Source organism: Oppia nitens, unplaced genomic scaffold (genome assembly GCF_028296485.1).
Source record: "Oppia nitens isolate AA-2021 unplaced genomic scaffold, nextdenovo-longstitch-racon4-pilon3 scaffold19_pilon_pilon_pilon, whole genome shotgun sequence".
NCBI classification, from domain to species: Eukaryota; Metazoa; Arthropoda; class Arachnida; order Sarcoptiformes; family Oppiidae; genus Oppia; species Oppia nitens.
In genome coordinates this window covers 1,145,104-1,162,010 of record NW_026533198.1, presented here as the reverse complement: position 1 = coordinate 1,162,010, position 16,907 = coordinate 1,145,104, and the positions used below count along the sequence as shown (strand labels likewise).

General features: G+C 28.0%; 2 protein-coding genes across 2 annotated transcripts; both read left to right on the top strand.

Moving 5' to 3' along the window:
- Positions 1 to 626: 626 nt before the first annotated feature.
- Positions 627 to 3,669, top strand: LOC128966014 (myosin-G heavy chain-like). The gene is made up of 4 exons (XM_054312813.1): positions 627 to 2,709; positions 2,819 to 2,969; positions 3,078 to 3,353; positions 3,418 to 3,669. Exons 1-4 carry the CDS (start codon positions 686 to 688, stop codon positions 3,502 to 3,504), a joined length of 2,538 nt encoding a protein of 845 aa, XP_054168788.1. The 5' UTR covers positions 627 to 685; the 3' UTR covers positions 3,505 to 3,669.
- A 1,577-nt stretch (positions 3,670 to 5,246) lies between these two features.
- Positions 5,247 to 13,798, top strand: LOC128966204 (TBC1 domain family member 23-like). The gene is made up of 9 exons (XM_054313038.1): positions 5,247 to 5,539; positions 5,598 to 5,706; positions 5,802 to 6,287; positions 7,380 to 7,504; positions 8,664 to 8,814; positions 10,149 to 10,412; positions 10,882 to 11,551; positions 12,795 to 12,945; positions 13,281 to 13,798. Exons 1-9 carry the CDS (start codon positions 5,427 to 5,429, stop codon positions 13,675 to 13,677), a joined length of 2,466 nt encoding a protein of 821 aa, XP_054169013.1. The 5' UTR covers positions 5,247 to 5,426; the 3' UTR covers positions 13,678 to 13,798.
- The last annotated feature ends 3,109 nt before the right edge of the window (positions 13,799 to 16,907 follow it).

Below are 16,907 nucleotides of genomic sequence, written 5' to 3'. Positions count from 1 at the left end.
TGGGCGGCCATTATTGTTTTGGTTTTGAATATAATCGAACAGTTTTTTTTTATTATACGATATAGTATTTTACTAGAGGTTTGCATCACTATTAATAAAGTCAAACATTTTGTTAGACCCTATTGTGTTTAATACTGTATATAACTATTAATATACTGTAAAAAATGTGTTGAAATACATTTGAAATATATTATTATATTATTTATTAATTGAAAATTTATTTTTTAAAAAAAAAGTTTTCAAAAATTCAATTCAAAACGTTTTACATATTTATCCAAAACGTTTATTATTGCAATAATACTGTATTAATACTGTATTAAAAACATTAATACATGTATTACTACAGTATAAAGTAATAGTGATTTTGTAGTTATAATAACTAATATTAATATTAAAAAAAAAAAAAAACTAAAATAATAATATCATATATAATAAAATCAATGAAATATTATGTAACATTTGTTGTTATGTTTTTAGTTTATAGTCTCCTATGTTGTCATCACATATGATATTTAAGTATTAGTTATTTAGTTATTAATTAGTTAATAGTTAGTTAATAATTAGTTATAATAATAATAATAATAATACTGTAATAAGTAATTGAAACCTAAATAATATCATAACTATTTTTTTTTGGTGTTTAGTTATACCGTAAGTAATAATAATAATAATAACTAATAAGTAAATGAATAATAAGTCAACGATTAGTAGTAATACCAGTAATACCAGTAGTAATAGTGGCCAACAATCGGTAATAATGCCGTCGTCTTCAGCGTCTTCAGTGTCCAAGACTACCGCGACGGGTGGTCTGAATGCTTCAATCAACTCGTTTGTACCGTTGGCCGCCCAATGGCAGGGAAACAACTTGTCGTATATGCCGTCGCCGATGAATCAGATGGCCGTTCAACCGCCGCCGGGTACCCGACCGCCGATGTGGTCGATGGGCGGTATGCCTTATCCGCCGCCGCCCACCTATGGTCATCATCCGTACTATGGACCACAAATGGGACCGCCGATGGGTCCGCCACCGCCTCCGCCGCATAACTCGCATCAAATGCATTGTTGCTATCATTATGACCACAACTGCAGCGGAGGCAGTGGTGGCCATAATAATTGGTCTAACAATGGCGGTGGAGGACACAAATCGTCCGCTGAGACCGCCTGGTTGTCGCATAAGGATAGCGGCGCCGCCGATACTAATAGTTCAACAATTATTGAATCGATTACCGAAATCAAGGACGACATGGATATGGATTTGGCGCCGAAAGTATCGGAAACTCAGCGACAGTTGAAACAAATGAAGGCCAGCTATAAGACACTGAAGACTAGATATGAAGAGCGTAGCAACGATTTGATGGCAAATTACGAACGATTTCTGAAGATCAACGAAAAGTTGGCCATCGATTACATCCGAAAATATGAAACACTGGTCAAAGAGTATGGGGTCAGCATTAGAGACGAATGCAATCGGTTTGTAAAAAATCCTGATATGACTAAAAAACTGGAACCAATTGTCGAACAGATGAAACAGTGTCTGAAACGGGCCGGCGATGAACGTAAACGTATCGAAGAAATGGTCAAAAATAAAAGAGATTTATTGATGAAGAAGAACATCATTGGCGGCGATTACGACGGCGACGACGACGACTTACCAGACTTTGATGACATTGATTTTACAATCAATCCGTTACCCGATTTACCCGAATTGTTAAAATTTTATAAATCAATTCTCGACGAAATACCCGACATGTATTTGGCAGATATGTCTAAAATGCAACGATCGATAACAATGATGGCCAACATCAACATCAACAACAACAACAACAACAATCATCAGCAGTCGATAAATCATTCATCGATGACAGCTAAAGATAATACATTAAATAAGTCGTTATTGTTCGACAATAATTGTCTACCGTTTCCATCGCCATCATCAGCATCTGTCGAACATTCATTAGCAGCTGTTTCTAAGTCATTGTTTGTGACAGCGCCGACCTCATTGATCACTCAAACCAGTCAAACAGCTGACCAATCATTATCGACATCGAGCGGTAAAAAAATGTCGGATATATTTACAGCATTTTCAAATAGTACACAAAAATCGCAACCGATTAACATATTTTCATCGTTAAAACCGTCCGCTAAGACAACTGACAACAATAGTAATAATAATAATCCGATGTCGTCATCGTCGGCGACGGCACTGGAGCTAACATTCCCTACCAATCATTCGCCAGTCGATTCGACATTCGGTAATAAATTGTTGGATTCGACACCATTGGCATCGATCGGCATAAACTCATCCATACATCATCCAGTGATGCCTATAAATGACTTATTTTCTAATCATCATCAAAAACAAAACGATTTGCCAGCGATTGGCGAACCATTGATACGTAAAGCTAAAGGTCCAGCTGGTGGTGGTGGTCCAGAAGCTGATTCAATACGAGCACCGCGATCGGCACCCGATTTTGGTCAAAAAGTTATCCAAACAAAAAACAACAACAATACCAACCATAACAGCTCCGGCGCCAGTGTTGTTAGTATGGCATCAGTTGTCAGACCATCATCAGCAGCAGCTACAGAGTCATCTGCATCATCAGCAGCAGCAGCAGTGCCAAAGTCGTCCTCATCATCGACTGTTGTCCTAAATCAGGCCCAAAGCAAACTGTTGGCAAAACTTAGAGAAAAATATCCAAATCTATCAGCGTATGTATAAAATAGTTGGGGATATGATTATTGTTTGACATTTTTTAATTATAAACAAAAAATATATTTTAATTTTATTAATTTTTTTTTAATTTAATTATTATTGTAGTGATATATTAGTTGATTGTATGGCTCAAACAAAAGCTCAATTAATTAGTACCGGAGATAATCCAAAAGGTTTTACTGGTCTCAAAGTTTCCGAAATTATTACTAAAATTAGTAATTATATCGATAGAAATGTTTCGCTTATGAATAAAATGGTAAATCATTTATTATTTTTTTTTAATTTAAATGAATTTATATCAAATATTATAATTAATAAAAAAAATTGATTTTATTTTTCCCGTTTTTTTTTGTTGGTGTTAAAGTCACGAATTTCTGGTCCATTACCCGTATTAAAGTCGATGAACGGTTTCGGTAGCGGCGAATACAATAATAATAATAATAATAATGGTCACACAATAATGGCCAACAATAACAACGATAGCGGGGGTGGCGGTAATACTATTGAACCGCCAAAAAGCTGGAATAAGATAATCAATAAACTGGGATCAAATGATGACAATGTTTGCTCAATTTGTTTCGATATGATGACACCATCGAAAAGATATGAGACCGAGTGTCGCCATTATTTTCATCAGGAGGTTCTGGATTTGATTTGAATTGTTATTTTTGAGATATTTAACAAATTTTTTATCTATCTCTCAGTGTATCACTAATTGGATTCGTCGGGAGGGCTCGTGTCCAGTGTGTCGAAGCCTTGTATTGCCACCCGAAGAGTTTCCAGTCTTGTAAAAAAAAACCATCAAAATTGTTGACCAATTTTTTGTAGTAGTAGTTCTCGTTGTTGTTGTAGTAGATGTTGTTTAGGTGTTTGAATTATCGGTACATTCACTGCTCAGATATTTTGTAGTTTTTTTTATGATATTGTTGTTGAATACCGTACGGTAATTGATTACACAATGAATTTTTTTTATATATATCTATAATTATTATTATTATTATTAGTATTTTTTTTAATATTAACAAAAACAATACAAATAATAATTTATATCAACAACAAAAATATTATTTAAATATAGTTCATATAATAAATTGTTAATTATTATAATTATTAGTTAGCGAGTGCTTTATATATATATATATATATTATATATAATGTAATTTTTTTAAAAGAAAAAAGTCATTTATTAAATATTATACTTATAATTCATTTTTATACATTAATTTAGTTAATTAATTAATTAATTAATTGAAATATAACTATAAGATCTCTATCACTAAGATCTTAACATTATTTTTTATTACATAATATATAGTTATTATTATTATTACTTATATTAAAAAAAAATGATATTATTATATAATTATTACAATGAATTTATTACAATAATTATTATTGTTATTATTTCCATAAGCCATTTCCAAATAGTGATAATTATATGGTCACACACACACACACACACACCCACCCACTATATTATTATTATTATTAATTATTAATTAATATTTATATATTGTATTGTAATGTACACAATGTTTTTTGTAATAATTAGTGTAACATTTTATATATATAAATAACTAGATATAAATAGTTATAATAATTAATTGTTATTTATTTAACCCATATTATTATTATTATTATTATTAAAAATACTAAATGTTTAACATATATATAAATTATATGTATTACAGTACTACTAATGATTACTTATTTTCTAATTTTTTTTTTTTTTGATTGTTTTAGTTATAATAACATTTAAAAAAAATAATACTTTAATAATACTACTGTAATGATTGTTATTCAAAAATATATAACACATTTAATTTTTTTATAAAACACAGATTTAATTATATATATATATAAACAAATATGAAATGCATATTAAATATCTAATATATTTATATATTAAAAAAATATTTGCATAATAATTATTAAATGATATTAAAAACAAATATATATTACTATTAAATTTTTTTGTTGTAATAAATTGTTTAATTAAAAATAAAAATTTTTTATTCTTTAAATATATTCCACAATTTTATATTACTTTTAATTACTTTTAAATAAAAAATTATAATTTAATGTTTAAGTTTTAAATTTTTATCTAATTTTTGAAATTTATTTAATAATAAAAAATAATAATTATCAAGTTTTTTTAAATTATTAAAATTAATTTAATTAGTTTTCTTTTATTAATAAAAAAAATTACATAAATATATAAGTTTTAAAACATTTTATTTTAAAATTATATTTAAAACACTAGTATTGCTACTAAACTGTAGTAATAAATAGTTACTAATAATACAGTAATAACTAAATTATAACTATTTAAATAAAATTAGTCATAAATTACGTCTATCTAACTATAAAACCCCTTTTGAAAATACAGTATATCTCATACAGTATTATAATGTAGTAATCAATAGTTGTATTGCAAATGTTTGTATTATTGACGACGTTATTGATGTAGAAAACAAACTAAATGAGTGGTGATGTAAACATTAGACTATTTATTATTATTATTATTATTACTGTTTTAGTAAACGTTATGTTAATAAAAGTTGTTTTAAAAAAAAATCAATGTTTTAATCAATCAATCAATTGATTTGTTTTTTAAAAAATTAATTTAAATGTCATATCACTGGACATCCAGATATCCAGTCCTCCAGAAGTTGTGATATACAGACACCCGAAGATTTCATATAATGATATAATGGACGACCAATTGGTTACCGATAGTAGCGATGTTGACGTCGATGTCGACGACGACAACGACAACATACTCGACATCGACATCAATGGCACATCAGATGAAGACAGCGGATGGTAAGTGTTTTGGTGATTGATGTGATCTAAATCAACTGATCCATTGATATGTCTATAGGATTATGGAGTTGGAGACGGCTTTGTTGGCCGATTGCGATCCGAAAATCATCAAAAAGATAACTAACCAGAAGTTGGTACCAAATCATATGCGATACGAGTTATGGCAGGTAATTGACGGGACACACGGCTATACCGCCGATGACTTACTGAATCCTAATTACCGATAATCTCTTTCCCCTCTCTCTGTCTCTCTCACCGAAAGGTATTACTCGGTATCAAAGGCCGTCATAAAATCCTGTCGGATATATTTGATTTGCCGGAACAGCCGCTCATACGTACCGATTGTCAACAATTGGTCGGGAAATTGGCCAATACTGACGACACGGAACGTATGGCCATTTGTTCGGATATTGAAACAATTGTTACCAATTTTGCCAAACTAAACGATATGGACTATCGTACGGAAAACGGTTGGCTGGAAGTATTGGAACCGTTGTTGACATTGAAACTGAAACGCGAAGATCTGTTCAAAGTGTTTGAATCGATTCAATTGAAATTTATACCAAAATATTATAATTGTCGTCTAAATAGTAGTTGTAATAATAATAATAATAATAATAATAGCAATGATAATAGTAGTCAACAGTCGTTTAGTTTTTTAAGACTTTTACTACAATATCACGAACCAGAGTTGTGCTCCTATTTGGATACACTTAAGATAACACCCGATCTCTATGCTAATACATGGGTAAGTGTCAGTCCTCACTCACTCACTCACTCACTCACTCACTCACTCACTCACCCACCCATACATTAGGTGTTTATATATTTGATATTTCATTGATGACAGTATATATATATATATACATATGTGATATTTGTATGTGTGTGTGTCTCTGTGTATGTATGTGTGTGTGTGTGTCTATGTGTATGTATGTGTCTATGTGTATGTATGTGTGTTTGTGTTTGTGTTTGTGTGTGTCTATATCTATATAATAATAATATTTTAAAATGTTTACTAATTTATATAATTATTTTATAAATTATTATAAATATATTTATATAAATGTATAGTTTAATATTTTTATATTATATGTATACATATATATATATATATATATATATATATATATATATATATATATATATATATACTGTATATAAGTTATATACATTATATAAAAATTTTTGTTGATTTGACAGTATATTTGATAGCATTTTATGATTATTACCGAAATTTTTGTTTTACAAATTATTTATCTATTTTTTCACTTATCTTAATATCATTATATGATATATTATTATTATTATTTAATTCGGAAATATTCAAATAAATTTCTAAATATTTAAAAAAAATATATCAAATCAGAAAATATCATGAATTATAAAATACATATACATTGTATATAGTTATCAAATATATAGTATATTTAATCACATAATATATATACAGTATTAACTATTAAGATATTAATGTTAATTACCGTAATTATTAATGAAAAAAAATAGTTTATATGTTTTTTTGTTGTTACAAAAAAAAGTTAACAAACAAACAAAAAAAAAGTTTAATTAAGTTAGAAAATCTCAGAGACATATAAAGTTTGTATATAACATAATATATATATATATATATATATATATAAAAACTTGAATACAATTTTTTTATCATCATTTAGTAAACTAAACTAAATTATGGTATAATATAATTATATATATATACTGTATATACTGATGGAAAGTTATGTATAAATAAATTTAACTAAAAAAATTGAAATTGAAATAAATAACTAATTTTGTTTTACATTTTGTTTTATTTTTGGTTGGTTGGGTTGGCATACAGTTTCGTAGTCTACTGTCCTCTCATTGTACACATTCGGTAACACTGGCCCTATGGGACACATATTTTTCATTAGGAAATCCATTTCTCATATACTTTCTATCACTTGTTATGCTAGTCAACGAAAAGTAAGTTTTTTTTTGTTTTGTTGTTTTGTTTAATTAATATTTATATTTATTTTGTAATTTATTTATTAAATTTACGTTTTTTTAGTTTTTGTTAAATACAAACATACATTCAAATTAAGTTTAAGTTTAAAAATAAAAAATTGTTTTTAATAGATCTACAAAAAAATTGTTTTAATGTTTATTATGTTATAATTTAATTGTTAACCCAGTATTTAGTAATTAGAAATTATTATTTTTAATTTTTTAATTAATTAATTAATTAAATTACATATTATTATAAAATTAGTCTAAAATACTAATATAATTATAAGTTAACTAATTATAAATTGATTATAATATTTATGAATAACATATTGTTAGCTAAATTTCTACAAATAAATAGTATTTTAATTTAGTTTACAATTATTATAGAATATTTCAATTTAAATATTTTTGAAAATTTTTAATACTTACGGTACCAATCAATGTTTTTATATAAAATAATTTATTTTATTTTTACTATACATTTAACTGTACCAAATAATTTAATTATTACAATAATATATTATTTTAGTAGTAATTTATTTTACTAGATTTTTATTGTTGTTGTTGTTGTTGTTGTTGTTGTGTATCATTTTATTAAATAAAAAATGTTATCTTTTTAAATATATATATAGTATTGTAGTAAATGTATCATTGATTCTCTCTCTCTCTTTCTCTCTCTCTCTCTCTCTCCATCTCTCTCTCTTTCTCTCTCTCTACCATCTCTCTCTCTCTCTCTCTCTTTCTCTCTCTCTACCATCTCTCTCTCTCTCTCTCTCTCTCTTTCTCTCTCTCTCTCTCTCTCCATCTCTCTCTCTTTCTCTCTCTCTACCATCTCTCTCTCTCTCTCTCTCTCTCTCTCTCTCTCTCTCTCCATCTCTCTCTCTTTCTCTCTCTCTACCATCTCTCTCTCTCTCTCTTTCTCTCTCTCTCACAATTAAATTAGTTAGTGATTGTAAATGACTACAAACACAAATACACACCAAAAACAACAACAACAATAAAAAAACTTAATTACCATTATTTGTATTAACTCTATACTGACTATAACTAATTTTTTTGTTTTGTTTGCTATCCCTTAATGGGGGTCAATATATATTGTGGTAAATGTGTGGATCTATTGGATGGATGGATATAGGGATACGATAATGTCGATGCCCATCGACAATAAGCCGGCAATTATCGACTATTTAAGTTCAGTGCCAAAAGGTTTATGTATGGAAGATATCGGTGATATGTTTTATTTGGTTCAACAACACTATGTCTCCCGGACGCCCCCAACCATCAAAGTAATTATATTTAAAAAAAAAATATTGTTTTAATTTCCCGTAATTTAATAATTATTTATTTATGTTTTGTTTTAAATTTCTAAATTTAATTATCGATTTTAATTGGTATGAATTATATTTTAGACATACATACACATACACATACACATACACATACACATACACATACACATACACATACACATACACATACACATACACATACACATACACATACACATACACATACACATACACATACACATACACATACACATACACATACACATACACATACACATACACATACACATACACATACAAATACACATACACATACACATACACATACACATACACATACACATACATACACACACATACAGATACACATACACATACACATACACATACACATACACATACATACACACACATACACATACACACATACATAGACAGATAATTGCAGTAAAAATACTATATATATATACTGTATATATTGTAAATAACTTTCTCGAGAAAAAAAGCGAAACTCATTTATAAAGTCATGTAATAATAATAATATTATAGTTTTATTGTCTAATATAAGACACATTGTTTGATGTCTCCTCTATGTGTGTGTATGTATGTAATGATTTTTGTGTTGGCCGAAAAATAACCATTAAATATATAACATATCGTTTTCGTATATATATATATATATATTTGATATAATAATAATCATCGTTATCTTATGGTTTATATATATATATATTGCTTTTATTTTTTCATTTATAATGATATCGATATCCTATGAATTGATCCTTTAATTGTCTCTTATATTTTGTTGGTGTTGTTGTTGTTGCCAATGTGTGTATAGTTTTTTATTATAGGAGATACTAAACCAACCAAACAATTGGGTCATTGATTATATATATATATATACTTTATATACCGTTTATAGACATTAGTTAAAGTTAAAGTGATAGTCATGTGTGTGACAACATATAGATAGATAGATATATTTATTTAACTTATATTAATATATATATATCAAAAAATATTAGTTTAGTTTTTTATTGTTTGATTATATTTTTATATATATGACTACAAACCCCTTAATGAATGAATTGAATGTATTGGACGGACGGGTGTTATATATATATCTGTTATATATATATATGATATGATATATATAACAGATATATATTATATTAGATTATGATTTATAATGCCTATACTTGACTAACACCGTAACAAAACGATTATTATTATTAATAATATATTTATTAATATAACTATTATAGTATTGTATTGTCTATTGAATTGATTATTGTATGACTTATTTATTTTTTTATGGATTGATTGTCCAGAATCTACAGTCATTGCTGTTTCAAGCGTCGGAACCGCTAGAAGATAATGAATCACAAATTGACGACTTATCCCATATGTTGTGTCTACCGGTTCCCATCTCCGATCTCATGCCCAACACCACCAACACCACTGTCACCGCCGGCGGCGCCGACAACAACAATACTACTGTTAACTCTGTTCGCTATTTTTGTGTCGACTGTCGACCGGCCGACCAGTACAACAACGGTCATCTGTCGACGGCTTTCCATTTGGACTGTAGTCTTGTAAGTCGATTGTTGTTATCACTGTTAACAGTGATAAATGAAGTCACTTGACTCCCATCCCTCTCTCTCTCTTTCATCCAACAAAAAAACACAATATCTCTCATTAATTACAATTAGTTTATATATATATAATTAAATTCTCATATTTTTGTTGTTGTTGTTGTTGTTGTGGATGTCGTTCCTCTATCTATTAAAATATTGTACAGTAATTTATAATATATATAGTATAGTAAAGGCTAGTAAATAGATATACTGTAGAGTACTGTAGTATTGTTAGACATCTACTTAATTGTTAAGCGAAATAAACATTAGTGAGAGAGATGGGAGAGAGAGAGAGAGAGAGAGAGAGAAAGAGAGAGAGAGAGAGAGAAAGAGAGAGAGAGAGAAAGAAAGAGAGAGAGAGAGATGAGAGAGAAAAAGAGACAAATTTGAAAATAATTATATATTTTTTTTTAATTAATTTTAAAAGCTTTTGGAAGAGCCGTCAGCATTCAATACGGCCGTCAAAGGACTGCTGGCCGCTCAGCGCCAGTCGATTGAGGAACAGTCGGTGGCCGGCGGACAACATCTATGTTTTATCGGTAGCGGTCGCGATGAAGAAGACCAATACGTTCATATGGTTGTCGCATCATTCCTACAGAAACATCACCAATACGTTAGTCTAGCTTATGGTGGTTATCAGCGGCTACATGAGCTGCTATGCCTAATGAATTCAAACAATGGTTCAAACATTGATCGCTATCTGATCGATCATAATCGCAAACAATGTATAGCCTGTATAAGTAGTCGACAACAATTAGCTGGCGATAAACAATCGCCTATTAATAATAAAAACCGTCGGCTCATTGGTGGTGGTCAACGACGGTCACTATCGCCGACCACTGGTACAGCAATTACCGCCGATGTCGAACACTTTACCAGAGTTTTGTTCGACAAAGTGGCCAACGCTGTCAAACCGAAAATGAAAGAAATGAAAAACAAATTTGTCGATTATGTAACCAATCCTCAGCAACAGCAACAACACCAACAGCAACAGCAACAACAACAACAACGACAACAAATGGTCAGACATGTTAGTCCTACCGATAAACTCGGAAAAAGATATAAATCGTTTAATCGGTTCACGATTGACGAGTCAGGCAAGTGTTATAACTGATTGACTGATTAGCATAGCATACATACCTCCCATGTCTTTAATAAACCTATAGATTCTATACTTATATTTGATTATATAATAAGTTATTTTGTGTGTTTGAATAATAATAATAATAATAATTAGCAAATAAGTAGCCAAATAAACCTAACATTTTAATTGTGTGTATGTTTAACAAAAATATATATATATATATATATATAGTTTGTTTGTTTTTTGACCAAACAGTTTATTAAACAATAAATCTTGAATTGAAAACAACAATACTGTGTGTGTGAGAGAGAGAGAGAGAGAGTGAGTGTGTGTCTACAGGAATAATCCCATCCCATCCCCCCGTCTCTCAACTCTCAATAGATATATATATTTAGTGATTATATATTGTTATTACTATCAAGTAATACAATCAAAGTCTTTATTTTTAAATGAATATAAATGACTCTTTAAAGAGAGAGAGAGAGAGAGAGAGAGAGAGAGAGAGAGAAAGAAAGAGAGAGAGAGAGAGTTTATTGTGTCGGTTGAAACTGATTGATAGAGAGAGAGAGAGAGAGAGAGAGAGAGAGAGAGAGAGAGAGAGAGAGAGAGAGAGAGATCTTAAACTATAGTTAGGAAACTGTTATTTTTTTTGCTAAACATTTAATCATTACTAACTACAGTATCTCTCCTATTATAGTCAAATAGTTAGTTGTATTTGACAATTGAATTAGTACTGAATATTATTATTATTATTCCTGTTATGTTTCATATTATTTTTTGTTGTTGTTGTATTTTTCTAAATACCATAATATAATTTGTAGTTAAAATTTGTATTTATTTATTTATTTATTATTTTTTTTTTGAAGCATAAGTTATTTGTCTTAATTAAACATTTTATTAGGTTAAAAAATTTACATTTAATTACCGCGGTAATTGATTTTTTCGTTTTTCATTTACTTATTGCCATATAAATTAAAATATATCAATATATTAATTAGATAAAGATTTTCAATGATAATTATTTAACGGTATATATAATACTATATTATGTTTCATTTATATATAATTTCTAATTTAATCAATGAATGAATTATTTAACGAAAATTTTATTATAAGTGAATGATATTATTTAGACTACTATTGAGACTAAATAAAGTTTTATATACTGTATATACACTCTGTATATAAATATTTATTTAATTAATTTCTTATTATTAATAATATATATTTATATACTATATATATATATATAACAGACGGCTTAGACACGGATTCAAATGACGACGAAGAGTCTTCTTCATCGCAATTACAGCAAGAAATCGATATCGAAAAGTGGTCTAAAAGTCCAGATATTATTGGATGTTTCAAATGTCAAGAGATCAAAGATGATGGCTATATGTGCGCCAGGTTTGTGTATATCTATATATATATATGTGTGTGTGTGTGTGTGTGTCTATGCATGTGTGTGTCTGTATGTGTGTGTTTGTCTATGTATGTGTGTATGTGTGTGTCTGTGTATGTATGTATGTATGTATGTGTGTGTCTGTATGTGGTGTCTGTATGTAGTGTCTGTATGTATGTGTGTGTCTGTATGTATGTATGTATGTGTCTGTCTGTATGTGTGTGTGTGTATGTGTGTGTGCATATAAAATGTAATATTAATATATTAATGTATTGATTGTTATTTTATTGTTATTATTGCTGTTGCCTTACCCCCTCATCCATTCCTACCCACCCATCAGTTATTTAGCCCTTTCGCATACACATCTGTATGTACTGCGCGAACTGTCCCACAATAAACGATTGGTGAAAATTATGGCCAAACGGCCGCTTGAGATGATAGTCCAGATAACATCCAAGCGTCGGTGTCCCGATTTGATTACCTTCAAATACGGCCACACTGTCGAGGGTGGCGGCGAACCGAATGTAGTGGCCAAAGATCATCTATTGATACCCAAGCCGTACGATGTGACCCGACTGATCAAACAGCAAGTTGTGAAAATATTGGACGACATCGGCGGCAACGGCAGTGGCAGTGGTGGCAGTGGTGGCGGTGGTAGTGGTGGTGGTGGTGGTGGCGAGTCATCATCGGGTAGTACCACCTCATCGACGACCAATAAGACAACAACATTGAAATAAAACCAATCAGTCATTTCCAGCAAACGATGCAATCATTTATTAATTTATTATATACAGTATATCTGTATATTACGGTAATATTAAATATATGTTATCAATAAATTTAAAAAATTTAAACCAATATTATTATTATTATCGAAAAATATTGAATTTGCAATTAACCCCCACCCCACCTCCCCCATCATAATATATATATATATATATATTTATAGTATAATATATATGGATAATATTAAACAACCAAAAATAATAAGTGCATTACTATCTATATCTATATTTATATTAATATTATTATTGTAATTGTAATTATTATATTATTGTTATATTAAAATCTATATATATATATATACTGTATATGATATATATATATATAACACTATGTGATTTATTATGATACAGTTATTATTATTTTATTTTTTGTTTCAATTGTTTGGACCAATTTTTTATCGAAATTTAAATGTAATTACATTGATATATATATATATATATATAGTATTTATCTATTTTTTATTTGGAAATTTTATTATTGGAAAAGTTTATAATTTATAATTAATTTAGTTATTAATCATTAATTATTAAATAATCGTTGTTTTAAATATATATATATATAGTTATATATTTTCTTAAATTTATTTTATATAATAATTTAATTTATATATTAATTGATTGTATCATTTATTTGTAGTTTTTTTTCCCAATTAATAAATTATCTATACTAGTTTGTTTTAATTTTTAATTAATTAATACAATTTTAAAAAAAATAATTAGCCTAAAAATTTTGTGTTTAATTTTATTTTTAACTAAAACTTTATATATAATTAATTAAAATATTACTGTTTAGTTGATTATATTAGTAGTAGTAGTTTATTATGTTATCTATTACTATATACTACTGTACATTATATAAAGTTATAAATAAAGTAAACTAAGTACTGGTTATTAAAATGTATTTAAATAAACAAACAAATTGTTATCAAAATGATTTTTATTAAAAAAAATATTATAAATGGTTTTGAATAAAAATACATATATAAAATTAAGCATGGACAATTAGTAAAATTTATATAATTAATTTATTATTTGATTTTGTTAATTTATTAAATTAAAAATATTTATAATGTCAAATTATTTATATACTCTTATATTTATATAATATATTATTATTATTATTTAAACAATGTATATAATGTATTAAATAAATACAATTATTATTATTATTTTAATGTTAATATAATTCAAAAGTTAAATTATGATTAAAAAAATGATATTATATTTATACAGACTATCATTACAGTATATACGGTATATAATAGTATTATACAGTAGTATTATACTGTATATATAATATATATAAATACATATATATTAATATATATATATATGTATTGCTAAAAACTCAAGTATTAGCTATTGTTGTTGAAAATGAAAATAAAAACAATCAGATACTGACCACTACTACTACTACTACTACTACAAACATCACCACTATATGTATGTATACATTGTTTTTCTTGTGATAATATAATAAATATAATATATATATATATATATATTGTTTGAAACGTAAGGCAAAAATGAAAATTACTTTTTTTTCTTGGCTTTCGGTACGTGTCTTGTCTATTGTCTGCTCTCTCTCTCTCTCTCTCTCTCATAGTATTACAGAATATTCTGTATGCTCTCTCTCTCTCTCTCTTTCTCTCTCTCTCTATCTCTCTCTCTCTCTCTCTCTCTCTCACTCTCACTAATGTTATATAAGCAATAATATACACTAATATTATAGTCAGTGAGTGTATCGGCTGAAAGAAATACAATAATAACAACAAAATAAAAACTACTGATAATATATATAATAATATGAAATTGTATCTCAAAACTATCAATAGGTTTCATAGTATCAAAATGTATAGTACAGTACTGTTACTATATATACTATATATATATATGCCTTATGTTTTATATTATGCGATGACTACGACTACCCGATTGCCAAACAAACTTAAACACCAAATGATTAATAGTCTCTATTGAGATGTGATTTTTTTTGTTTTGTTTTGGTTCAACCATTTGAGATACACACCAAACACATACATAAGCGCGCTTATGTATCATACATATATAGGGATGGCATTCATTCATTCATTCATTCATATAAGTGTATTGCTATTCAGTTATGATGATCGCATCAATTATTTTATTTTTTTTTCAACTCAAATATATTTAGTTATCTATTGATTTATAGTATGTGTGTTGAGTTTAAGGGACTCATTGTGTGTATCAATCTGTATGTATGTATGTGTGTGTGTGTGTGTGTGTGTGTGTGTGTGTGTGTGTAAAGACAAGGGTTGGTCACACACACACACACACACACACACACACACACCAATACCAGGGTCATTGATTCAATCAATTGTCATTTATTTAGCAAATTACTAGTTTTAATAGTAATTTGCATAAATAATATCACTATTATGTGGGAGAGAGAGAGAGAAAAAAAGGGTTATATCACACATTGATATATATATATATGATTGTTATTACCATAAAAATAATGATTAAAGACACACACAAAGTTTTTAATCCCCCCGCCATTAACTCCCCCCTATCTCCCCATTAATATATCCATTGTTTTTTTGTAGTAAAAAGTTAATGTATTGTATAGTTTTTTTTATCGCTGGTATATATATTTTTGTCGATACAACAAAATTTTTCTAACTTTTTTTTATGTATATAATGTATATTTTTTTAGGTGTGTGTATGTATGTGTATGTATGTATGTATGTATGTGTGTGAGTGTGTATGTGTATGTGTGTGTGTATGTATATATGTGTTTATGTATGTGTTTGTGTATGTGTGTGTATGTATGTGTGTATGTATGTGTGTGTGTGTGTGTGTGTGTGTGTGTATATATATGTGTGTGTGTGTGTCTGAATATATTGTTAGATACTATCGCTTTTAGAGAGAGAGAGAGAGAGAGAGAGAGAGAGAGAGAGAGAGAGAGAGAGAGAGATAATATAGTAATAATATTGCAATACTTTTATTTTTAGAGAGTATGCAAATTATTCAATGATTGATTTTCTCTCTCAACTATTTATATATAACTTATATACTGTATATATATTTATATATTATTGATATGTTTTTTATTTAAGATATATTTGTTATCTTAATTTTAGTAAAGAGAGAGAGAGAGAGAGAGAGAGAGAGAGAGAGAGAGAGTTTATTTATTTTTT